This window comes from Panulirus ornatus, chromosome 1 (assembly GCF_036320965.1).
Source record: "Panulirus ornatus isolate Po-2019 chromosome 1, ASM3632096v1, whole genome shotgun sequence".
Lineage (NCBI taxonomy): Eukaryota > Metazoa > Arthropoda > Malacostraca > Decapoda > Palinuridae > Panulirus > Panulirus ornatus.
This window is the reverse complement of record NC_092224.1, coordinates 28,812,262-28,839,049: the sequence shown is the minus strand read 5'-3', so window position 1 is coordinate 28,839,049 and position 26,788 is coordinate 28,812,262. Positions and strand designations below refer to the sequence as shown.

Genomic DNA, 26,788 nt, shown 5'->3' with positions numbered 1-26,788 from the left:
GTGTGTGTCGATAAGTATTCAAAAGTAGGCAGACAAAAATTGAAAAGACAGCAAGAGAGAGATAGATCATCCTTACCTGTCTTTCGAAAGTGAAAGAAAATTGGTTGCATGACAGTGTTTTATGAGCTGGACAATTCCCACCTCAGTGACAGTTATCATAAGACGGCAAAGTCATTGATGAAGTCATCTTTGGGAATGGTCTCTTGAAAACCTGCACGGATAATGTTTGGTCGTTTGTCAAGGCACAAGTTTAAAGCATGAACTTACTACTAAGACGAGTCTTCATACTTCATTGTACTTTTGTGCCCGTTGAAACCACATTCCTAAGTGTACGGCCATGTCCACGCAGGAATCATTGGTAATAACACATCAATAAGACAGCAATGTTATGTCATAATACTAACAACCAATCAGCTGGAATGCAAACTACACTATCCCTAAGAGTAACAATCAATATCATCAATCAAAAATCATGTTTGGATGATGATTCTTCAACTGTCATTCCTCTCCTACTTTGCATAATTACTGGCATTTATGAAATAATCTTATTAAAATATTGTGAACCTGCTGTGGACAGAAGTTTAAACTGGAAAGTCCGGGAGCACAGGTTATAATCAACAATAAATGTAGTCAGCCTTCAACAAGTAATAACTAATATCCTGTAAGTAAAGTGAGCCTGAGCTGTGCCAAACTACTTCATATCAACTTTTGTTAACTGTACGATATCCTTTCAAAATACCCTGTCGCAGAAATTCTTTACACAATACAGGAAAAATTCGATGAAGCAGGAAGTTACAAGCCATGATTGCCTAATTCTAATCCACCCTCGATCTCCCAAAACAAGTACATTATCAACCCGCCGACATTCTTCATAAATAAAACGTACTCCTGTTTTGGTTTCGTGTCGGTGTCCTTATCCTAGTCTTCGGAGATCAACCCCACAGGCCAGGCTGGGCCCAGACTGCTATCCGGATAGGGTCGTTGGTCGACCAAGCTGTTGGAAGCCGCAGCCCTTAAGCCCTAAAAGCCCCTACAGCCTGGCTGGTCGGTCTGATACACTGTCCAAGTACTTGTCCAATGCACTCTTGAACTCTGCTGTTTCATCAAATGGTAGCTGCCAAGGCGTTCAAGAGTTTTGGGCCCGAGCGTTTAAGACGTTCTCTGTGTGCATAACGCACCTCTGGATTTCAGAGTTAGTATTTTACAATGTTCCCCATCCCTGTCGAGCCATTAGGATGTTATTTACGAATATAAGTTGGGAACCATACCTTCTAGGATATTCCAGGTTTAGATGACATCTCTCTCCCGTCAGCGCTCCAGGTAATACAGCCTCTGAAATTTCAGCAGTTACCATTAATCTAGTTCCATTACCACATTAATAAGGGCTGTGAAAGATCTCTGAACACTGGACTTCCCCGCCTCAGAAATAATACCAAAAAATGGTACAGTCACAGATGAAGATATCTATGAGAAAAAGCTCGTGGAAACCTTTAGACCATCCCAGTGGCGAACTGATGTAACACTGTCCAAGCTGGTCTTTCGCATATGTTCTGCAGTAGATCGATTTGTGCCAGTAACCCCGGCAAATTTACTGTGCACCCCATGCTCATCCTATGAGCGGTAGCGCAAAAGGAATACAGGGGTCACAAATGGTCTTAATCAGACCCCAGTGGGTTGATGCTACACAAGATATTACAATTCGTATTTCACTACATACATTACATGGTTTCACATAAATTTTACCGACTAGATGCAAAAAGTGGAAACTATAAAATTTCAGGTACCTTTTATTAACAAGGTGGGACATTTCTTGCAGGGTTCGTTTAGATCTATCCCTAAAAGCCTTTATTTTTTCACACTCTAAGGCATAGCGTTCTAGTTTGTGTCCAAATCTTTGACCACAAACTCTACAGTTCACATGATTAACACCTCTAGATAGGAGTCGAAGTTACCCATCCCCGATGTATCTACAACGAAGGTCTATGGGGGTCTGGTTTCGGAGCAGTAAACACGACAGCTGTAAAATGGAATGCTCCTGGCATTAACTCGACGAATGGCAGAGAGAGAGAGAGAGAGAGAGAGAGAGAGAGAGAGAGAGAGAGAGAGAGAGAGAGGGGTAACATCTAGTGTTATGCAACACAATTGGTCTATAACTCGAAGCATGATCTGAATTGTACCACCCGTTATAAATAAACCAGCATCGGCTCTCTCTCTCTCTCTCTCTATCTGAAATACGTGTTAGTATCACTGAGTTCAGTGCTACGAACACAAGCCATTCCCTCAACCACAGCAATCCTTTGCCTGTCTCTGTGTAGGAAGTAAGGCCAGCCGTCTCTACATCTCTGTTTACATATGAATGCCATCTCATCTCTGGCTCCGAATCATTAGTGGCATTTCACTCTCCACAAGTAGACTGTGTAATGGAACAGTCAAAAACCCCTTGTTCTTTTTCATTTATCTAAGCTTTTATCACAGACGTCCTTTAATCAACTTATAAAAAACACTTCCTGGATGATATGTTCACTCTTGCAAAACGGAAAAAAAAAGTCGTAAATACCATCCATCTTGCATGAAGTCCAGAAAATGTGAATAACCGACGATGGATAAGAACACCAATTTATTATTTAACTTAATATTCACTTACCTACTGTGTATGACAATACCTATCCTTCATAACATTAATCACACTCATCCCGGGTCATTACAAGTCTGTGTAAATATCCCCGTGATCATTATATTGTACACGAACAGGACAAAATTTTCTTATAAGGAGTTGAACTCACCTCTTATTGAGCTATTAACTGATAACACCAGTCACCAGCTTGGTACTGATGTAAATGGCACACGAGGGAAACAGCTACATCTTTTTTAAGCGTCAAGATTCACTTCTTCAAGTCATAACACTGCGAACTTCAACCGGCCAGGAGAATCCTCCATAACAATATACCACTGAGTAAATAATTCTTTTCGGTATTGTACTTCAGAACGAGAAAATTGAATAATTTAAGTCACACTGTCGCACACCTATTCCTGCTGCACCACACCTCCCAACACTTCGTAAGGTAAACTAACTTTCTGCCATCAGCCAACTCTTGAATTTGACAGACGATGCCGTTATTACATATAACTCTCTTACTCCTTCAGATATTTAGAAAACATAATTCTATAGTACAGATAAATAACTACTGTACATACACATAGGCTTAATAACTCCCTATGAACAAAGTATATAACTTCAAATGAGCGCATTTCTGTTTCCGCCTAAGTTGTATCGTACGCCCGCCACCTATACATTGTCGCACCGGCACAGCACATAATTCGTTTACTTTAAAATACTTTATACCCTAAGTACATACACACAAAACATTTCAATGATAATGTAGGTGAAGGACACATAATTATAGGTCCATGGAGGGAAGTACAAAGAATAGAGTAGGTACAATATGTCATCATAAGAAAATCCTACAAGTGGGCCCAGAAAAAGGGATTTTCATCTCTTCGGAAAATGGGAAAATGAGTATCAGTGCACATTCGGAGACAAGACCGATAATACACAAGAATACGTTCATATTAGCATATAAGTATATACTACCAGTAAACATTTAACTACATTATATTGTATCAAGAAGACGATAATGGATATTATGGATTACATAGCGATACAAACTCTATGGCAGCTAGATCTCCCATTCTGTCATACAGTGTCGAAAAGAACCTACCTTATGACGGGTTTTCAGCAATCCAGACTCATGCTCTCCTTACAAGGACACTTGATTACTTCAAGTTTAGGAGAATACACCCACTGAATGCGAATGAGGATGTGCATGGTACAAACACCCAGATAAAAAACTTGCGCGCACACACACACACCGTAATATCTCAACTGTGTATTTCCAGCCGAATGGCTGCCTAAATTCAATAAACCATCTCTATTTATTTATCTATTTGTTTATCTACTGCACACACAAACAGGATGGTAAGCGAAGCTGTCAAACATAAACTTTTCAGAGATAGTAGACCACTAATAATCAAACAATTGAGATTTTCAATTATAAAGAGATTGGACTCTTTTGGAGACGAATAGTCCTGGCGACAAGTTCTGAGTGTGTATATAGGATAATTCCTTAAGCAGCGCGTTAAAGAACACGCTAGAATGAGATGGACTGACGCAACATCATACTAGATCGTATGAAAACAATACCTAAGGGAACCGAGAATACACCAATGGAAAAAAGTGATCGTGTAATGCTTCGGTTTTATTAAGAATTATATGAGTATGTAAATGGAGCAGTGATGAAACCAGATTCAAAGATAAAGGTATATATACATAAGTGTGGAAGCTATGCAGAACTACAATTTCTAAACCAAAAACAGAGATATGGTGGCCAGTAGCCAGGAACCTGAACATGGTGATGGAAACTGTGAAATTCACAGTGAAGAAGCATGAATGTGGTGACCTTTAACCTGTAATGTAGAGGTGAGGTTGAGAAATTGAGTATTAGTAGTTCGATGAAAAATGCCAAAGGGCGAAGGGGCTTCGAAATTTGCTGTGAAGATATGGGCGACGCTCCAGCCAGCATGCATATATGTAAATGGAACAAGAAATCAGTTGAGCAGGATGAAAAAAAAAAAAGAACATAGAAATTCAACTAAGGAAACTGACCAGAGACTGATACGCTGTTGATGAACTTCATCCCAGTCAAGTGTAGGATAGCAATGAAGGGACAAAGAGAAAGAGCGTCTCAATATGAATTGATATCATCTAGTTGGAAATAAGCTGCAGGAATATATATATGCGAGAAGGACTCCGGAGTTCACATTGTCCTTAACCTGTCGTCAGAGTCCCACGTTAGGATAACTGCAAATGAGACAAGTCTGTCGTCTGGCAAATATCAGAATATCATTCATATATATATGGACTAGGAGATATTCAACAAGCTGCTCACATCCTGCATAAGGCCAAAAGTAGAAAATGTTTGTCAAGTTTGGTAACAGCGTTCACATAAACCCAAGGGACTAATAAAAGTGTTGCAGAGAAGGGCAACAATGATATTAGAATTATAAGAGCTGAACTGCAGGGAAAAGCTTAAATTTGTCCACCACGGAAGAGAGAAGGGCAAGGGGTGACCTGATCACAACCTTCAAGTTTTTAAACCAGCTAGATGAAGGAGAGAACAGTTCTTCGAGAAATGCAAGGACGGAGAAACTGGAGGCCAAAACTTGTAATCAAAGAAATTATTTTTCAGAAAAGATGTAAAAATGCACTTTTATACTGTAATAGTTGAATAATGTAATATACTGAGTTATGAGCCAATGAATGTGGGCATCATCCAGAAGTTTAAAAATCTGTATGATCGAGAAACGTCCAGAGATGAGACTCCACGGATGTAGAAGTCCCTCCGCGTGTACACTGCAGATAGGCAAATACAATTAGGTAACCACACACACATGCTCGCACGCCCATGAACACCTGTGAGCTCTCACACTGCTAAAGGCAGGCACAAACGTACACGGACAGAGGCACAGAGAGAATCAGCTTCTACGTAACTCGTTCAGACAACGAAGTAAAGAGAGGGAGTTACTACATAATCCATTAGACATTCGCAAGAAAGAACTGAACCACTCCTCCCACCCCCTTAGTGTATGATGACTATCCCACCGACCGTCCAAAGTAATCTTTACTGGACCGAACTTTCCCCGGGAGTAAAAATACGAGGCTTTCGTCAAATGTCGGAGGTTAGTTGGAGAAGGCGGAGCGGACAACTGGGCTAGGCTGCATAACGTTGCCATGGTAACATTGGACGGTCACCTCCACAAGCACACTTTTACAGAATGTAATAAAGCTGTTGTTGCTGGACTGTAGGACTAGTGCCCGGTTATATTACTTACCTCGTAACGTTCTATACCGAGTCCTGGCTAAAAGAACTTACAATAACGCACCGTAAGCTGTGTCCACCGACTTCCTAACGGTTAACACCGCAGTGCCTTCCCAGTAGCCATGGAATAATATATATATATATATATATATATATATATATATATATATATATATATATATATATATATATATGAGATGAAGAGACCGGCAGTTTACTGTTACAGGACCAGTGTAATAATGTTTATGTTATGGGAGGCCGGCAGTGTTGTTTATGGCATCGGGTAGTGTCACAGGTGTTGTCAGTAGTATTAAGCTGTCACCAAACCATATTTCTATAATCAGTGTAATCATCATTATTACTATTATCATTATTATGTCTGTAAACGATTGGTTTCCGTGCTTTAACTCAAGTTTCCGCGGACTCATCGTTCTGAAGTTTTAGAAGTGACATTTGTCCAAAATTACAAACCGGGTTCAATTTTTGGTGTTCTGGCCAAGTTTCAAATTTGATTAAAGTATTTGCGATATATTACGTGATTCGTTTTGGATAGCGAAAGCGAATATTGATATACCACCTGGCCCTAAAGACTAAGAATAAAAGTACGTCACTTTTCAAAAGTGTACAAAATTAAGGTTGCAAAAAATATCATATAACCTCGTGTGTGATAGAAGTGGTAGTTATCCATAATAACAAAGTCTTTACTCCTAAGAGATAAAGATCAAATAAAGAAAATAAAGGCCTATTTTTTTTCTGAAGTTGCTTAAAACATTGTGTTGCGTCAACGCGAGTCCAGTGAAAAACAAATTACAGCTTCCACACTCATGTTGGGAATCCGGCAAGCAATTGTTTGTGCTGACTTGCTGCGACAGTAACATTCCCCCGAAGGCAAAGCTGTTTACTGTTCATAATCTCCTGTGCTGACTGTAGTCACCACAGGAGAGTGTAATTGTTTACCGCATGGGAGGACAGCATCAGTGAACTGGATTATCACATATACCAATGGAGCTGTTTCTGGAGTGGTGATATCAGGCTGTCAGGTTTTGGTGTTGTGATGTTCATTTGTTTATAGGGACGAAGTGATCAGGAGAATTGACTCGCTTGTCCTGGCTTTGGAAACTTTTCCTAACAGTTGAGCATTTAACTTCTATTCTACTTTAATTTGCGTGTTCAGAGAGGCAAGTGTTGTCTGGTTATTACATAAACGAGACAAACTAACAAACAATTCTCATGATCTGTCACATTATAGGTATGGTGGCAGTTTCCTGATGTGCGACGTACGAGGATGCAATAAGGCACAGAACCCAAGTACCAAAGGAGCGATATCGACTGCCACATTGAGGAAACTACAACACACACACACACACACACACAATGTTATCACAGCCAAGCTCAAGCTCTCCGAGAGGAGGAACCATCATTCGACAGTATACACTCCTGTCTTAAAAGACACTTCCCCTATGCACCAGTTGACCCAAGGGGTTCATGACGCAGTCTCATCCTCCCCATCTGCGCCTGCGTCAGGTTATGCAGGTGTAAGAACCCAGATTAACGCCGTTCTAGATCCTGTTACCATGAATTTTTCGACCGCGTTTACCAAATCTTGTCAAAATCTTCTATGGATAGTAAACTTTAATCGCCCATCACGCCCCTTTTCTAAGGTGCTTCCATTACAGGAGAAATATGGTGACGTCAGACCCGAACGACGGCACACCTTCGCCGTTTGGTAGTCAGTCAGAGTCGGATGTCAAAATCGTCTGCTGCGAGACAGCCACGATGCTAGGACGAATCCAGCTACTAACCTTCATCATAGTTCTAGGCTTTACACAGCCTCGAAGCAGCACCTGCGCTGTGAGAACCCAGGCTCGTAGCCTTGCTGGTGATGAAGCCATGATCAAACTGGATCTCTATATAATGCTGTCAACCTGGTAAGAAACGTCGCTGTTATTAGACATGCTAATAAATCAATTCCTTCCGTCCTCTCATATGTATACACATGCACCGCAGCGCATCATCTACTCTCCTCTACTGGTAACCACAATATCAATTCGGCTGAAAGTGTCCCGTAAAACGACATCTTTGCCATTCGTCTGTTCAGCTTAATCTTTAAACAGCTTGTCCAGTGAAGTGATCAGTCAAGTTCTTAGAAGATAGCATCTCGTAGGTGCTGTAGAGTTCCTTCCTGCTGACCAAGAATCCTGCGATTGAGTTTGGGAAATCATAGGGTCTCCCCTGTAACCCCTGTAACTCAAAACATTGCGGACAACTTACCTGATAAACAGATACAGAAGGGCTTCAAGCTATTAACCCTGGAGACTAAGGTTTGTTTGGTAGGGCCCCCGAGTTCCAGGGTCAGCGATCTGGTCAGTTTGGATGGATAAGTTGGAAGGACTGAAAGATGAAGGAAGAAAACCTGGAGTGATGGATTACGGCAGGTGGTGGTGACGAAGGGCAGCAGCTGCTGCTGTGGAGGGTTCCGACGACGCCTAGACGACGACGTTCTTTTAAAGACTTCGATCTAACGCTCATTCATCTGTGGTGATGACCGGTGACGAAGCTGTGGCAGACGACGTTCGGACACACGACACTGCTGTAGGAGACGACGACGTTCTAAAAGATGACGTTCTAGTGGACGACACCACGGGAGACAAAAACGTTCTGAAAGGCGATGGACGCTGTAGGAGATGTCTTCCTCACAAACATTGTTCCGGGACGACGTTTAAACACGCCAAGTTCTAGCAATCACCAAGGCGGATGATACCGCAGTGGGCGGCCGACACTCTAACAAACACACATGCTGACGTACGAAGTTCGAGAACACGACATTGATAGCCCAGCGAAGCCCCTACCGAACGACACCGTTACCGGGCGTTGCATTCTGCAGCACTGAAGTAGACGACGCTGCAGCAGACGACGTCCTAGCAAGTGAAACTCTCATGGGCGTCACACTGACAGACGACTCTCCAGCAAACATGACTGTAGCAGACGACTCCAGCAGACGGCGTTATAGCAGCCGACTCAAGCAGACGATGTTGCGGCAAAAGACTCCAGTAGACGGTGTTATAGCAGACGACTCCAGCAGACGGTGTTATAGCAGACGACTCCAGCAGACGGTGTTATAGCAGACGACTCCAGCAAACGATTTTGTAGCAGACGACTCCAGCAAACGATTTTGTAGCAGACGACTCCAGCAAACGATTTTGTAGCAGACGACTCCAGCAAACGGTGATGTAGTAGACGACTCTAGCAGTCGATGCTGTGGCAGAACAAGAGCTCCAGCAGACGGCGAATCAGTTTGCTATGTGGTTGCCAAGGGTGGGATGATAATGTTGGCTTATATAGGTGATGACTTGCATGTCACTACGGCTCGGGTCTCCCCAGCCATGGCGTTCTCACTACCCCTCACGTCTCAGGATAAGGCCTCTAATCCTCTATTTCTAGAGAACACTTTTATTAAACGCTGTATATACATGAAAGACCCTTGCAGCGAGCCTAAGCAATGCTTAGTTTAGACTAAATTGGTGTTTAAGTTCAAATATGAACCTGGCATTGAGAACAATCTCCCATTCATCAGTGGTGAAGACGAAAGCATTTTCACTTCAGTTTGCGGAAAGTCTCTTAACCTCAGCCGGTCCTGCAGGTGGCCGGCGAATGCCCTGACCCTGCAAAGCGAGTCCTTCATTAGAATAGCCTTTATAAACTGCTCAAGCTGGGGGAAATCCAGCGTCAGGCGGATACTGTAAAACACCGACGAAGAAGCCGAGATGAAGAAGCACTTTAAACACAGCCATGAACAACTCTATACTCTACTTCCATAACCATGTAAGTAGACTCCTGCTTACTGAGCTGATGAGTAGATATTTCGTCAGAAGCTTCAGTGAGGACGTCACTGTTGTCGATCGTGACGCCTGATCACTTACTGCAAGAACACCAAGATCATCGACCTGTTTGTGAAAAGCTGGAGGTTTCATGGATCACATTGCTTTCACCACCACCACTCCTCTCTCTCTAAGAGACTAACAACACACCTGAGAGGGGAGGTGCTCCTAAAGCAGCAACATATGCTCCAGCAACACACAAGGAATCTGAGCAGAGACGACCTGACAACCAGAATCATAAAAGCCTTGAAAGGCGTTCAGCTACGTAACAGCTGAACGTCTCTGGTACTGATGCAGACTGAGAAAGGGAGTGGGAACTACGAGTAACAACACAGTGCTTTACATTACCGAGTAGTATAGCGTCGGAGCGAGATTCTGCTGCTGCTGCTGGTGCAGGAGTAGGTATGAAGGCAAGATGATGTAGGCAAGTGTGGCACGAGTCCCGTTGTGCTCATGTAGTAGCAGGTGTGTGCCAGGAGTCCCGTAGGAGGTGCGTCATTGCCTGGGTCCCATGGTGCAGCTGCAGAAGCGGTGGCCTGCCAAGGTCTCAACGAGGCTGGCTGTGACAGGGGAAGGGAGGCAGTTGAGGTTTCGTAGTTCGGAAAATAGTCGGCAGTTGTTGGGTTGCACCACGGGTGGTAAGGCATGTCCATTGTCTTGTAGGGACTGCGGTGGGAGGCGTTCACGATGTGCCATCATGGAGCTCTTACCAGCACAGGAAGGAGTCAGAGTCAGGTACGAGGGATGCTACTGAGGAGAGAAAAGCTCATAGGTGCTATTAACGTTTTGGCCCATCTGGAGAAGTTCATCATGCGAATTATAAAGTTTGTGGCCATAAACTAAAACACTATGTCAGAATATGAAAATATAGAGTCCTTTAGGGACAGATCTAAACAAACCCTAAAAGAAATGTCACATCACCTTATTACATCTAGTCGGTAAAACATACCATATGAAACTGTAATGTATGTAATGAAACACCTGTTGTCAACTGTAACATCATATGTAATATCAACCCACTGGGGTCTGACTAAAACACTGTGTGACCCCCGTAATCCTTTTGCGATACCGCTCACAGGATGAGCATGGGGTGCGCAGTAGATTTTGCCGAGGTTACCGGCATAAATCAAATCAATGGATTCCCGTGGGGGAAGATGAGCCTAGAGTTTCATGGCCCAAACTGCTCAGGCTGCAGCATCGCACTAAGCTGTCTGAAGCCAGTGACTGACTGACGCAAGTGGCTGCTGCAGTGGTATGCACGAGGCTAAGTTAAACAAGCCTGGCAGCCCATCCCATTAGGACAGACCACGGGAGGACCATGACCTCCCGTAGCAGAGGTCAAGACTAGCTACCAGCTCTGAGGTACCTGGGTGGTTCTGCTGGATCCTACGAGTCGACATAGGGCCGCTATCAGTCGCCTGATAACCACCGTGGGCCAGGTGCATAGCGCAGGTCGTGAATGATGCCACCACTACCGTCAGGTCGGTGTCAGAGAGGCTAAGATTTATGGACCGACATCGGGGCTACAAACCAGTCGAGACAAAAAGGAAGCTAATGATTATGGAAGCCAGAGCTCTTGATGCGGGAGTGGTCATCTGTCCTTAATAGGTGGGTGAACTGTTAGCCTTTAGAACCAGCCAGCAGCAGCAGCTCTCACCTCAAGGATACAAAGAATGCACTGGGCAACGACAACTCTAGGCCAATAAGAATACTCCGTTTTTCTGGCCTCGTTCATCATCCCACCGCAAAGATGAAGTCTTACGCCTGCAGACATCGAGGAGTATCTGAAGCTGACATTTATTTGCCTGAGGACGGGATAAGGTTCCTCAGTTGTTGCAATACAGTTTTCTATGTTCATGATCTAAAACTCTATGAAATATAACGAACTCACAGGCAGCTTATTTTCAGCTTCCTTCAGGAGATTAAAACCACTATTAAAGTACTGAAGAAACAATGAGGAAGTTCAACAATGCTAAATATGCTCTTGTCTTTCACAAGACATGTTTCCAGAGCATACAGATCAAACACACACACACACACACACACACATATACCGTCATATATCATAGTCAGACACATACACACAAACACACACAGCTGCCCACACAAACAATGAACTGAAAAGTTCAATGCGTGTATGTTCAGAGAAACAACGGCTTAGCCACAAGCTTACGCTTCACCAAACACACCTGGTTCGTTCAGCTGAAAACCCGAGTGATACACGAGTCTCCTGCAGAAGAGATGTTTACACAAGAATTGATCCTGTTTACCGAAGGAGGTACATCGTCAGTACTGCGGTAAGCAACTCGCCCGGAATGTCTTGTTTTATGGTCATTTCAAATCGACATGAAGTCTGCATAAGAAATAGCGATTATGATTTGATGTAAGCTTATTCTTTACTCCCACTATTTATAATATACGATGATAAGGTTAACATACCTGAAGAGAATATTCTAAATTCACTCAGGTTCTCAGTATTAACCCCCTATGTAATTTGTCTCTCTTTCCACAGGGCTGACTTTATACTGGCTTCCCTGGAGAGCTGGTGATGGCAGACGGAGGGACCCTCGAGCTCATGAATATTTAGTAGTGATTACGGTGTGGTCTTTGTGGGTGGGGCTTGTGTTCCCCCAAGTGGCGAGGCCAACACCCACCCCTCTTGTGAGGCCCGTGCTGGCCAGAGGTGAGGCCAACACCCACCCTCCAGGTGAAGTACATGCTGGCCAGAGGTGAGGCCAATATCCATCCTTCCTGGTGATTAGAGCTGGCCAGTAGTGAGGCCAACACCCACCCTCCTGGTGAGGTTCATGCTGGCCAGAGGTGAGGCCAATACCACCCTCCTGGTGAGGCTCGTGCTGGCCAGAGGAAAGGCCAACACCCATCCTCCTGGTGAGGTTAGAGCTGGCCAGAGGTGAGGCCAGCACCCACCCTCTTGGTAAGGCTCGTGCTGGCCAGAGGTGAGGCCAACACCCACCCTCCTGGTAAGGCTCGTGCTGGCCAGAGGTGAGGCCAACACCCACCCTTCTGGTAAGGCGAGATTAATGCGTACATCTGGACGTAAGGCAAGTCAAAAACGTACTGTCATCCATACAAAGATTTCATGATAACAGAAATTCAGTTGTGATCCGTTCCAGTTTATCAAGCTGTTTGAACATGTTCTCCATCTAGGAATACGCCTCCATTTAGGTAGAGTGCATGGACTTCTCACTCTCCTCTTCCACAACAAAGACTTTTCATACAAGTGTGGAATAAAACATTATAAACCAGGTAGTTCTATGCGGCCACGAGGATCACAACTTCCATACCAAACTTGGCTTCCCTGACTCCTATTTAGAGCGAGCAAAGTTTCGGTACATGTACTCAGATGTAATATAATTGTCAGGAAATATTTGACCGTAGCCTGTAGGCTTGTTAAACTGTAGCTTCGATGACTGTAGGTTTGGTAAACTTTCGGTTCATTGATTCAAAATTTGATAAGCTGCAGCTTCGGCGACTAAAAAGGTTCGGTAAACTGTGGCTCAGTGTTCTGGAAAACATTGAAAAAACCGATATGAAGGAAGGTTCACGTAGGATGAGCAAGAGAAACCTATGTACACACTCATCGATTACTGAAGACTGCAAACACGTTTCGTTATGCTTCTATACTGGGTCGTAAGAGGAAATCTGCTATCAAGCCAAATCATTTACTGGTTCTAAGTGTTCTCATGTCATAATTTATCTCCATGGTAGGGAATTCTTCCTTTATAATGGGATCACTTCTAAAGATTTGATCAACTGTAGATAAAATGGACACGGACCTACATGCTGATAATACGCATCTGCTTACACACACACACACACACATATATATATATATATATATATATATATATATATATATATATATATATATATATATATATATAATCGTACTCTGAAAAATTAACTAAACATTTCCACTTACAAACGTTGCAAAAACTAGTATACGACTATCAGTTCTCCATGTAAATGACCATGTTAAGTTACCCCACGAATTAAATAAAAAAAAAAAAATGAAGACAATTCAGTATAAAGAATAATGAGCCATTGAAATAGCTGTACGGAAGATTATACGAATGTATGTAAAACAGATAGTTAAAGGAAGCAGTGACGAGGTTTTTACCAGAAGGCATGAGTACGAGTGATGATGTGGTCTTAAAAAGCACGAGTAACGTATGTAGCCTAACCGAATTTTTAAACAAGCTTGCTTAGTAAGCATTTTCAATATATTATACAGTATGATTTAAGGGTCCCACGCTCTCGATATCTCGGCAATAGGTATGTAATTTCTTGTAGCAATGGTCGTGAAGATTTAGTATAGATGGCGCTGAGCAGAAGATTCGAGATAGCAGAAGGGAAAAGGAGACAAAGAAGGAAAAGTTATGTATGCAGATGGCGGACGGATCGCCTTGGTTGAATTGTATTTTGGAAAGGTTTTTGACGAGATCTTCCGGGGAATCTCTTTATATTTCAATCTGATCGTTAAACTAACAATTATAGTGCCTCACAATAGAATTATTTTACAGTATTAGTACAATAAGTACAAGGCAGAAACTTATAAATACAAAGTTCAGTGTCAACTGTAAACTGTATGAAACAGGTGAATATAAAGAATTTATGAAAATCTATGGAGAGAGAGAGAGAGAGAGAGAGAGAGAGAGAGAGAGAGAGAGAGAGAGAGAGAGAGAGAGAGAGAGAGAGAGAGAACGTTAGCATCAAGAGAAAACCGTCAACTCATTCTAGGGGTGACTACACACACTTAACACCCAAGATCCGTTCAAAACAACCCTAACTGCCATCGAGTTGTCGACGGCTTTAGTCACGTTTCATATGCTCACGTTTTTACGTAAGACATACATACCATTTCAATATAGATGCTAGAAGAGTTGGAGAAGTTTTAAGCAAACAAGGGCCATCCTGGTACTGCTCAAGAATGGATTAATGATCCCAGTGGCCAATACCAGGTGCAAACACGAGATTTGAAAAAGCCAAAACAAAATATGGTTACGCTATTTCAAAATATCAAAGTCTGATATATATATATATATATATATATATATATATATATATATATATATATATATATATATATATATATAATGAGACGAAACTGCCCCACACACAAAACACCAACAGCAGAGCAGAATACGCAGGGCTCGCCTCGCCTCGCTCAGAGGATATCTAAATCAAATGAATTCCTGCATAGGTCATAAAATACTTTTTCTTTCAAACTATTCGCCATTTCCCGCATTAGCGAGGTAGCGTTAAGAACAGAGGACTGGGCCTTTGAGGGAATACCCTCACCTGGCCTAATTCTCTGTTCCTTCTTTTGGAAAATTAAAAAAAAACCGAGAGGGGAGGATTTCCAGCCCCCCGCTCCCTCCCCTTTTAGTCGCCTTCTACGACACGCAGGGAATACGTGGGAAGTACTCTTAATCCCCTATCCCCAGGGATACAACCAAAATAAATATGCGGGTCAATTTCCATTCAAGACTAAATGAAACCTTATTCACAACATTAAATACAATATTTCCAAAAGTTCACAAATTGCTCACATCCAGAGTGTTCACTATCAGCACAATCCCAGAAAATTAAATTAAATCGCAGCGCAGGTCAGTGAGGCCAAATTTACTATGCCAACGTTTAAGTTCCATAAACTTCTTTACACATTAACCCTTAGCACTAGCACTACGTATTACACTCCAAGTACTGCTCTAACACTAGCTCAAAACATAACTGCCTAACTACTTTATGGTACTTCACTTCTGGATGCCAGCCTAAATACTTGGTCAAACCGACCCTTCCTCGTAAGCGCGTGTTCCCCTAACTTAGCACCAATATCCGCCGAGTCTAGATACAGTTTTTAATATTCTATGCTACTCCATAGAACCGGTAGATCTTAACTGGGACATTTCCGCTCCATAGAGCGGCCGTAACAAGCGAGAACCTGCTCTACAATCCTTGTACTATGCGTCCACTCGCGGCCAGCGTTCCTCAGACCACGCCACGTTAACAACACTAATTCTTAATTAACGTCAAAATTTCCACCACACGTAATGGACTTGTTATAGTCGCCTTGTGCGTACTCCTAGGATACCAACCCGACGGACAGGGTCCCCGCCAATACGGCACGCGCAAGCCTACCAAGCTAACTTCCCTCTCTCTCTCTCTCTCTCTCTCTCTCTCTCTCTCTCTCTCTCTATATATATATATATATATATATATATATATATATATATATATATATACATTGTGTGTGTGTGTGTGTGTGTAATGAGGTGAAACTGCCCTCACACAAAAATAACACCAACAGCAGAGTACACGAGGCTTGCCTCACCTCGCTTAACGAGAAAATTTAAATTGTTAAATTCCTGCATAGGTCTTCGAAACAAAAATATGCAGAGTTATTACCATAAATATCACAAGACTAACCTCTGCCAAATACAAGACAATAAACACTGGTCAAATTCCTTTCAAAATTTCTCAATCTAAATCACATCGCAGGTAGTCAAACCTTACTAAGCCATTGGTCAAACCTTACTATGCCAGTCAGTTTAACAGCTCTCGTACTTTTACCCTAATTGCCTCTGTACTTAAACTTCTCCATATATTAACCCTTAACACTAGCACAGTATACTAAGTCACACTCCAAGTCATTTCTCAGCAACATATTAATATAACTCCATATCAATATGCCTCCACTCGAGCATTATTTACTTCTGAATCCTAGCCTCCAGAGTACTTCGTAAAACCGACCCTTCCTCTTACCCGCGCGTTAGGCCAGCATTGCGCCGAAATCAGCGCAGTCTAGCTACAGCTTGCAATATTCTATGCTATACCACAGAAAGGGGTACATCTCACCTGGGACATTTCCTCTCGCTAGGGGATCCCTTGGCCTCACTGCGACTATCCGTGACAATTACACTCACGGCCAGCGTCCCTCAAACGACGCCGCTGCCCGTTCGCAAACACTGATTCCTGTCAAAAATACACAATATCCTCACTGCCAGGCATTCCCCATATCACCACAACAATCTATGATTCTCTATGCACCATATATATAACCTTGTTCCACAAACTCTACATACCTGCTTAACGACAAAATTTCCACTGCAGGCAATGGATCAAGTGGCTTTACGGTTGACATGCCCGTTCTCAAGTCTACCAAAGTACTACCAACCGTCAGGCCGTCGGACAGACCGAAGACTATATGTACAAAGATTAGGAAACTAGAACCTTAGGCGTGCGAGTGTCCGCTGTAATCACAAACTCTTGCAATAGATGACGCTGGTGTCGGTAAGAAATATTGTCTGTTTACTGAAAATGTCGATAACTGTAGAGCTTCGTTTGCAAACACCACCATGTCTCACCCATGTTACCTGTGTGGAAAATGCAAATAAATGCTTCCTAATTTCACGTTTCATTGATTTCCTCAAGAGAGACGGTGAAGTAGATAGATCGTCCATATATAAAACAATTCAGATGGTGTATGAATATACAGTAAAATAAAAACCTAACTTTCGAGTTGCTCGAGAGTCAAGTATAACTTTGTTATATATAATACAGCAGAGGGATCTACAGAGTGGGTAAGGGGGATAAGATCCTGGGTGAGTTGAGGGTGTGAGGAAGAGGGTAAAACTGGGTATGTTCAGGGGCATAGGAGTCTGACGGTGTGTGGGTGCGACCTGCCCGCCCGAAATGATAAAAAAGGTATGTGTTGGAAATGAAAAATAAAAGAAATATAAGGATTCCTGAAGGTAATGCGTAATGTGAGGAGAGTCACATTAGGAATGACACTGCCAGGAATGACAGTGTGAGAGTCGTAGGCAAAATTTGACAGAGAGGAGAGCAAGTGGTGGTGAAATGGATCGCACATTTGGAGGGAATGAGTGAGGAGAGACTAAGAAGAAACAAAGGGCAGGGAGGAGAGGGGGTGGGGTGGGGGGAAGCAAGAAAAGATGGAAGGATGGAGTGGAAAAGCCTGTGAGTTATCTGGGCCTGAAAATTCTCTTCGTCTGTTCCTGACGCCACGTCACTGACGTGGGAAACGGCGAATGAGATGGATAATCCGGTGATATCTGGCCTTAAAAGTATCTGTCTTTGTGCCATACCAACAAATTTTGTTCAGCATATCATTAGGACCTGATAGTCTTTACATAGCATTAGGTGCATACTTCCAGCCTTTACATAGCATTAGGTGCATACTTCCAGCCTTTACATAGCATTAGGTGCATACTTCCAGCTTCATCGCTGGAGTAGTTGAATGTACCTAAGAACGGTCGTCACCATCAGATGAAAACACTGATGTTGAGCCGAATTGCTCTTAAACTATCCGTGGTATTAACACTCGGTTATGGACCAGTAACATCACGACTATCATATGGACCAGTAACATCACGACCATCGTACCGACCAGCAACATCATTTCAAGCGTATCTGTCTAGATATCGCGTAGCTCACGCACACTGCATCAGACACCACTCGCCTTTTATCATAATCGTTCGCCACATCACCACAGGAGACAAAGAGCGTTTTCTTTGAAATGTACTCGTTTTCTATTTCCAACTGTTTAGATATATTTCAAGAAGCGATTTCAGTCAAGATATACATTCCAAGCAAACCACCTGAAGTAATAATTGAATAAAAGGACAGGGGGGGGGGGGTAAAGAGAGAACAGCTTAGTTCTAATCAAAACTCCGTGTTGGCAACTTCGTATGGTGAAGCAGCTATCACAGTGGGTGGAGGCTCAGTCACACCCGGCGAACGGGCTCCTCAGTTGCTTGTGTATATTTCAAAGGTGTTCTACTAGCCACTTCCGTTACTGAAAACTCTTACTACTGTCTTGAGTAAGTTCATTAATAAGTGTTTTAGCAAATGAGATGCGTTATTTGACTTTCTTTTACATGTAAGGCGATAAATGGACTACAGTCAGTGCCTAATCACGATCAATGTGCAGAAGCACGACGCCAAGGCACGATGCACTGGCTCACGTAAACACGGCTCATGCAGGCAATAGCCACGAAACTTAGGCTGCTTTCAGACGCATCAGCCATCCGTCGTATACAGCACGGAGGCCGTGTATTTTAGATAGCCGCCCCTTGCGCGTATGACTAAAATCGTGAATGACACGGCACGACCGCGAGACGTCCCTAACCGTCAGTTGGTTCTAGTCGGTCAGTCGTTTAAGGATGCTCACGAACAATAGCTGTAATTGTACTATCTAAATAAAAAAAAAGTTACGGGGCAGAAAAAGGGGCTCATCTTTAAATATTGCGAGACCAATGGTTGGATGTTTCGTCACCTTGTATCAAGGATTAAGAAGTGACGAGGAAAAGTTTTTCAAATACTTTAGAATGTAAAAAGCAAGTTTTGATGAGCTCCTGAATCGACTGAGCCCTCTACCTCTCCAGTAGAATAACAAGGTAAGAGATGCCATCTCATCAGCTGAAAGACTTGCTGTGACATGCTTACCAAATGGCGTCCTAGCTACGTCCCATGTTGTATAATATTTCTCTCTAGTGTCTCCCCTGATGATGTGATTATTACACGAAAGTTCACTTGGGAACTATGCATATATATATATATATATATATATATATATATATATATATATATATATATATATATATATATATATATATATATATATATATATATTATTTTTATATTATACTTTGTCGCTGTCTCCCGCGTTTGCGAGGTAGCGCAAGGAAACAGACGAAAGAAATGGCCCACCCCCCCCCCCCCATACACATGTATATACATACGTCCACACACGCAAATATACATACCTACACAGCTTTCCATGGTTTACCCCAGACGCTTCACATGCCCTGCTTCAATCCACTGACAGCACGTCAACCCCGGTATACCACATCGCTCCAATTCACTCTATTCCTTGCCCTCCTTTCACCCTCCTGCATGCTCAGGCCCCGATCACACAAAATCTTTTTCACTCCATCTTTCCACCTCCAATTTGGTCTCCCTCTTCTCCTTGTTCCCTCCACCTCCGACACATATATCCTCTTGGTCAATCTTTCCTCACTCATCCTCTCAATGTGCCCAAACCACTTCAAAACACCCTCTTCTGCTCTCTCAACCACGCTCTTTTTATTTCCACACATCTCTCTTACCCTTACGTTACTCACTCGATCAAACCACCTCACACCACACATTGTCCTCAAACATCTCATTTCCAGCACATCCATCCTCCTGCGCACAACTCTATCCATAGCCCACGCCTCGCAACCATACAACATTGTTGGAACCACTATTCCTTCAAACATACCCATTTTTGCTTTCCGAGATAATGTTCTCGACTTCCACACATTCTTCAAGGCCCCCAGGATTTTCGCCCCCTCCCCCACCCTATGATCCACTTCCGCTTCCATGGTTCCATCCGCTGCCAGATCCACTCCCAGATATCTAAAACACTTCACTTCCTCCAGTTTTTCTCCATTCAAACTCACCTCCCAATTGACTTGACCCTCAACCCTACTGTACCTAATAACCTTGCTCTTATTCACATTTACTCTTAACTTTCTTCTTCCACACACTTTTCCAAACTCAGTCACCAGCTTCTGCAGTTTCTCACATGAATCAGCCACCAGCGCTGTATCATCAGCGAACAACAACTGACTCACTTCCCAAGCTCTCTCATCCCCAACAGACTTCATACTTGCCCCTCTTTCCAAAACTCTTGCATTTACCTCCCTAACAACCCCATCCATAAACAAATTAAACAACCATGGAGACATCACACACCCCTGCCGCAAACCTACATTCACTGAGAACCAATCACTTTCCTCTCTTCCTACACGTACACATGCCTTACATCCTCGATAAAAACTTTTCACTGCTTCTAACAACTTTCCTCCCACACCATATATTCTTAATACCTTCCACAGAGCATCTCTATCAACTCTATCATATGCCTTCTCCAGATCCATAAATGCTACATACAAATCCATTTGCTTTTCTAAGTATTTCTCACATACATTCTTCAAAGCAAACACCTGATCCACACATCCTCTACCACTTCTGAAACCACACTGCTCTTCCCCAATCTGATGCTCTGTACATGCCTTCACCCTCTCAATCAATACCCTCCCATATAATTTACCAGGAATACTCAACAAACTTATACCTCTGTAATTTGAGCACTCACTCATATATATATATATATATATATATATATATATATATATATATATATATATATATATATATATATATATATACACACACACACACACACACACACACACACACACACACACACACACACACCATTTCCCGCGTTAGCGAGGTAGCGTTAAGAATAGAGGACTGAGCCTTTGAGGGAACATCCTCGCTTAGCCCCCTCCTTTGTTCCTTCTTTAGGAAAACTAAATACGAGAGGGGAGGATTTCCAGCCCCCGCCCCCTTCCCTTTTAGTCGCCTTCTTCGACACGCAGGGAATACGTGGGAATTATTCTTTCTGTCCTATCCCCAGAGATAATAGCAAAATATTATGAAAAATTTAACACATATATATAGCATTAATCAGATGGCCTTGATAAAGGCATGCCGTTTCCACTAACAAGAAATATACAGTTCTCCAAAATGTTTATACTTTCTATATATGAAATTTATTTCCTCACGTATGTAGAAAACATTATCTTAACCGCTCCTTGTAGATATAGATATCATTGCATCCATTTCGTCTGTACTTTTTATCACCTCCTTGCACTTCTTCCATCTCGTATAAAGCTCTAGGAATATTCATCGCTATTATATAAAAGATTGTGCATTGTATTCAACACTTTTAGTCTCAGTTGGAGTTCATCTTGGTCAGTCTGAGGCCAAACCTTACCATCTTGATCATATCAATACAATCTACTGCCTCGGGGAACTTTTAAATGACTTCTGGAATTACTTTCTACCAAACTTTACAAATTACGTTGCATTTCCATGGCTGGAAGCTGTGAATTGATGCGTACAGTTTTATGTTGCTGATTATTTGCTCTAAATACAGTTTCATGGGATTTTTTTTTCTTTATGCATATGTGGGGCAAATACAAGTACAATGTCAAACATTTAAGGCTTTTTCGATCATCCCGAGTTTTTTCTACACTTGTTGAATATTGAGTACGTTGACATATATATATATATATATATATATATATATATATATATATATATATATATATATATATATATATATATATATATATATATGTATATATATATATATATATATATATATATATATATATATATATATATATATATATCATCATTGTTTTGATAAAGGTTTAACTAATGTTTATCTTTTCTCCAATTTAAGTGGCTGACCAAACGGTAACCCCGCCTAATTCTGCTAATGTAGAGTCTTCAGTGACTACGTGTTGCCTAACCCCGTCTTCCTACATAGCTGTGAAAGAATCGTTAGTAAAAGAAGTCCTGCGACTTGACAAAGGAGACGGCGCTCGACTGTTATCATGGACGGTGGAAGACGTCAGTGATAAGGGTAGCGGCTACATCAGCGACATCACCAGTGTCAGAGTCAAGTACTCCAAATCTACGGGAAACCACGAAGTGACCTACATCGTCAAGTTGAAGAAGAAGAGAGAAGATGGCATCGCCACCGACATGGACAACATCACGTTCAACAAGGAAGGATATTTGTTTACCGAATTCCTGCCACTAATGAATGCTGAGCTTACCAGTGCTGGACTGACACCTCTACAGAGTGCTCGATGTTATCTCCCTCGGTGGGAGGAAGGTGAAAATCAAATATTCCTTGAAGATCTAAGAAGTAGAGGTTTCAAAGTGCCTGATCGCACGAAACCAATGGACATGCCTCACGCAACCCTAGTGTTGCAGGAGCTGGCAAAACTTCATGCCGCCTCCCATCTCCTGCAGGAGAGAACACCTGAGCTGGATCTAGCCGAAAAGTTCAAGTTCCTTACTTGGGAATGGTACAATTATACAGAGAATTCGCGAAAGAACTTTCACATTCTAATCACGGGTTCCCTGACAGTCACATCAGGGCTAGCAAAAGCTGCTGGTTATGAAAATGCATCAAAATGGTTCGAGGAGACGGCCCAGCGAGCTACGAGCGTAGTAGAAGAGCAGTTAGCCAGCAACCGGCGCTTCGATGCTGTATGCCATGGAGACTGCTGCGTACAAAACCTTATGTTCAGGTTAGGAATGACACATTAAGTTACCGTCTTGTTTTCATCACTTTGATTTTCGATTAACGTATTGTTGTAAAGGAATGACCTGATCTAGAATCACTCCTTGTGTAGTAATGAGCATCTTTTAATCACAAAGAAAAAAAAGGCTCAACTTTTGTTTGTTTACAGAGCTGCATTTGTGAATCATCCTTTCAATTTGTATAAGGTACGCATCCACCAATACGTTAATCCAGTGGTATAATGTGCTATTGTGAAGAGTGAAGCCTAACTAAATAGATCCACATGGATATGCATTCATGTTGTCTGGGATGAAAGTTATGAGGGTAAAATCGCCCTTCAGTAGTTCATACAATTCTATTTAACGTAATTTTTCTATACATGTGGCACATGTTTCGTGGAGACAATCCTCGTATCAGGTGGCAGTACTTAACAAAGTTATTTAACTTCCAACATCACACTTGAGTCCCTCCGTCCAGCACCAATCATTACAGACCAACCAGTGTCAGATTTGTCTGGCAGTAACAGTTGAAAGCGAGAGTGATTAAGGAGTTTCACGTAACGGGGGTTGATCTGGGTAGCTGGGTGTGTCTTGAACAAAAACAAAAGTTGTTCAAGGCACACCCAGCCTCGAAAGACCTCAGTGATCTGTTGCTGTTTGAATATTGTTTGTATTTTGCCCTTGTACGTGACCGGCCCATCCATACATATGTAACTACTGCCTCTTAGATACACGAGAGGGTTCATGTATGCTGGAGTATCAGAATGATTCAACGTAAGTATACAGATAAGGCCCTGAAGGAAATTAAGAGGAAAAGTGTGAGCTTATAGGTGCCATAATGTGTGCTGGAAGATGCACAGCACTGTGCTTGGAGGTTGTATTTAGATGATGAAGTGTGGACTCGGGAAGTCAGACTGATAACTGAAAAAAAATGAAGAGAAAGTTGAAGGGTAGAGTTCTAGGATAGCACTATATCACAGTATGCACAGAGACCGGATTAAGGAAGAATGATGGACGTTGTGCATGAATGAGGAGAGAAGATTTTGAGTAAGGTAGTAGGATAGACTGATAGGGTGAAAGAACTTTTAGTATGGAGATAATGTGAAAGACCGGAGTGCTTTTGTCTCAGTTTTATTTGCTTTTGTGATAGTTAATGGAGATATAGCAAGAAGTAGGTAAACAATGTTATGAACCAGAGTTGAGCATAGACATCGGCAATATTACTCTTTATTGACTAGGGCAATATACACTAACACTTCTATATAAACCCACAGGTACAATGATGAAGGCGAGCCTGTGGAGGTGATGCTCTTAGATTTCCAGGTATGCCGCAAGTCATCACTCGCCACCGACTTAGTCTACTTCATCCTAACTAGTCTTGACGAACCGGAGAGGACTGCCAATTTGGACGAGTTACTCCTCACCTACCACAATGCCTTCAAGGCGGTTGTGGAAGCTGGTGGTGTAGCCATGCCCTATACACCCAATGAGATCAAACAAGAGTATCATAAGAAGAGTGTATTTGGCGTGATGATGGCTTCCATTCTTATTCCTCTCTTGGTGGGTCAGACTCAGGAAATTCCAGATTTCGATAGCGCGACGGGTGGCCGCTCTGGAGAATACGTTAAACAGTTGCAGCAACATTATGCTAAAATGTTAGAGGACAATCCGTTGCTGCGACCTAGGCTTGGTAACCTGTTTGAGGCCATGAGTCGTTTTGGAATAATTGACTAAATTAGTTGTCTCGGGAGACCGAGCTACAAGGAACGCTGTTGCTTATACTAACAAAGTAAATTTCGCCTAACTTGAACTAACTTGTTTGACGTAGATCGTTAATTAGTCCTCATTACCACTAGAAAAGTCTTATTTGATTGCTTGTCATATTACACGAACTTAGACTTCCATCCCACTAAAAAGTGTTGAAATGTGCCTTAAGAATTTTATGAATCAAAAGGTGTAGTTTTTTCTTTGTCTTTTTCGTTGCTTAAAGATAATTTTTCAATGTACGTGTACATTTAGTGTTCAGAAAGTTATATTCAATCTTTGGTTTGTATAAGGTTATTACACCATAATTTTCTAGAATATTTCTAAGCTCCTGAAAGCACTTGCATAAAAGCCGCAGTTTTATGAGTTGTCTCAAAGCAACAGCTTTAGTGAGATTCCCATCCATGGTCCATGGTGTTAAGACACAGTTTTGGAATGATATGTCAAATCTAATGCCTTATCTTACTTTAGTGATCTATGCACAACCATGTGTTTGTATTCAATATTTATGCATATAAATTTGTACCAAAAGTAACATTCAGTGGAGAAAGGTTACGGACTGACGGTATTGATATTGGTTGAGCGGTAAACTTTGGTTGAGTGTGAATAAAGCTGGATGACCGGGTTAAGTGTTTCTGTTCAAACCTAACACGATATTCTGAAGATTAAATATCGGCTTTCACAATACTATAACTCACATGAACTCCTTGTTGATACAGGTATTTGATTAACTGTATGTTTATTACATATACAATATCAAGAATTCTACGTTTTCTTTTTACGGTACATGTACTTTAAGCTTCAGTTGTTAGCCACTTTAATAACTGACAATATACGACTCAGTATTATGAGAACTGTACATCGAAGTTAATTCACATTAGCTCTCTTCGAGGTGTAACTCCGGTAAGGTCTCTTGATAGACTGAATATATTCCCTTGCTATATCATATGTTTTCTGTATATATTCCTACTGAATATGTCCTCTTGAAGACCTTACCGGAGTTACACCTCGAAGAGAGCTAATGTAAATTAACTTCGATGTATCTTCTCCTGGCCCTCTTCTCTGTTCCTTCTTTTGGAAAATTAAAAAAAAAAAAAAAAAAACGAGAGGGGAGGATTTCCAGCCACCCGCTCCTTTCCCTTTTAGTCACCTTCTACGACACGCAGCGAATACGTGGGAAGTATTCTTTCTCCCCTATCCCCAGGGATAATATATATATATATATATATATATATATATATATATATATATATATATATATATATATATATATATATATATGATACATTTCCTAAAAAGAAAAGTTTTCCGTAACCGTCATTGCTGTGACGTGTTGCTTCCGTAACCGTCACTGCTGTAATTATATGTTATTGTGGTCAGGCTGTATCAGTTAAAAGATTCATGTTTTTAATTGATAACTAGAACGAGGTTTTTCTCTACCAAAGTTTACGCTGAATCTCATTTTAGTTCAATCACTTCTCACCATGCTACTATAACCACATTCCCATGAATCTTAGCAGTTTTACGTAAAGTTTGCATACGTTTCTGATGTTCCCTTTAAAATCTCAGTTGTACTTTGTTATTAGATCAAAGACAAATGATGAAGTGAGGCCCCTTATCATTGTCGTAGCCAGTGAGGGGGGAGGGGGTAATGCAACCCCCCCAATCATAACTACTGCACCTTCGTTAGTATCGTAATACTTTAAATATTATCAGAAGTGCACAACCGAAAAAAAATATTTTTTTCATAGTTGATCCCTGTTTCCTGTGTCAGCAATATAGCGCCAGGAATATGCAGAAGAAAGGCCGCATCCGCTCATATCCATTCTCTATTATGTGTAGGGTACCGAAATCAAGCTCCCTATCACAACCAGGAACCACAGGCCTTTCCATGGTTTACCGCGAACGCTTCTCATGCCCTGATTCAGTCTATTTGACAGCACGTCGATCCAGTATACCACATAGTTCACATTCACTATATCACTCCTGCATGTGCAGGCCCGTCGCTCAAAAACCATCCACTTTTGACACGTATCCTCATTGTCAACTTATCCTCACTCATTCTCTTCATAT

The 26,788-nt window shown here is 41.9% G+C and overlaps 2 protein-coding genes across 3 annotated transcripts in view; one reads left to right on the top strand and one right to left on the bottom strand.

Annotated features, from left to right (window-relative positions):
- The window catches only part of LOC139767267 (uncharacterized), a 606,901-nt gene extending 590,163 nt beyond the window's left edge, over nucleotides 1-16,738 (bottom strand). The window contains exon 1 of one of the 2 annotated variants that reach the window (XM_071696579.1): nucleotides 16,634-16,738. The gene's annotated coding sequence lies outside the window, so the exon portion shown is untranslated. Of the gene's footprint in view, nucleotides 1-2,783; nucleotides 3,052-16,633 lie in introns of those variants that run through there. The other variant, XM_071696484.1, reaches the window with a different exon arrangement.
- Nucleotides 16,739-18,481: 1,743 nt separating this feature from the next.
- Nucleotides 18,482-25,340, top strand: LOC139767200 (uncharacterized). The gene is made up of 3 exons (XM_071696357.1): nucleotides 18,482-18,618; nucleotides 22,101-22,959; nucleotides 24,226-25,340. Coding segments are annotated over exons 1-3 (1,320 nt in total). The 5' UTR covers nucleotides 18,482-18,617; the 3' UTR covers nucleotides 24,686-25,340.
- Nucleotides 25,341-26,788: the final 1,448 nt, after the last annotated feature.

Excerpts from the sequence above, each read along its gene's own strand:
- LOC139767200 (XM_071696357.1), top strand. Across the intron at positions 22,960-24,225 it reads GTACAAAACCTTATGTTCAG|GTACAATGATGAAGGCGAGC; the intron begins GTTAGGAATGAC and ends ATAAACCCACAG.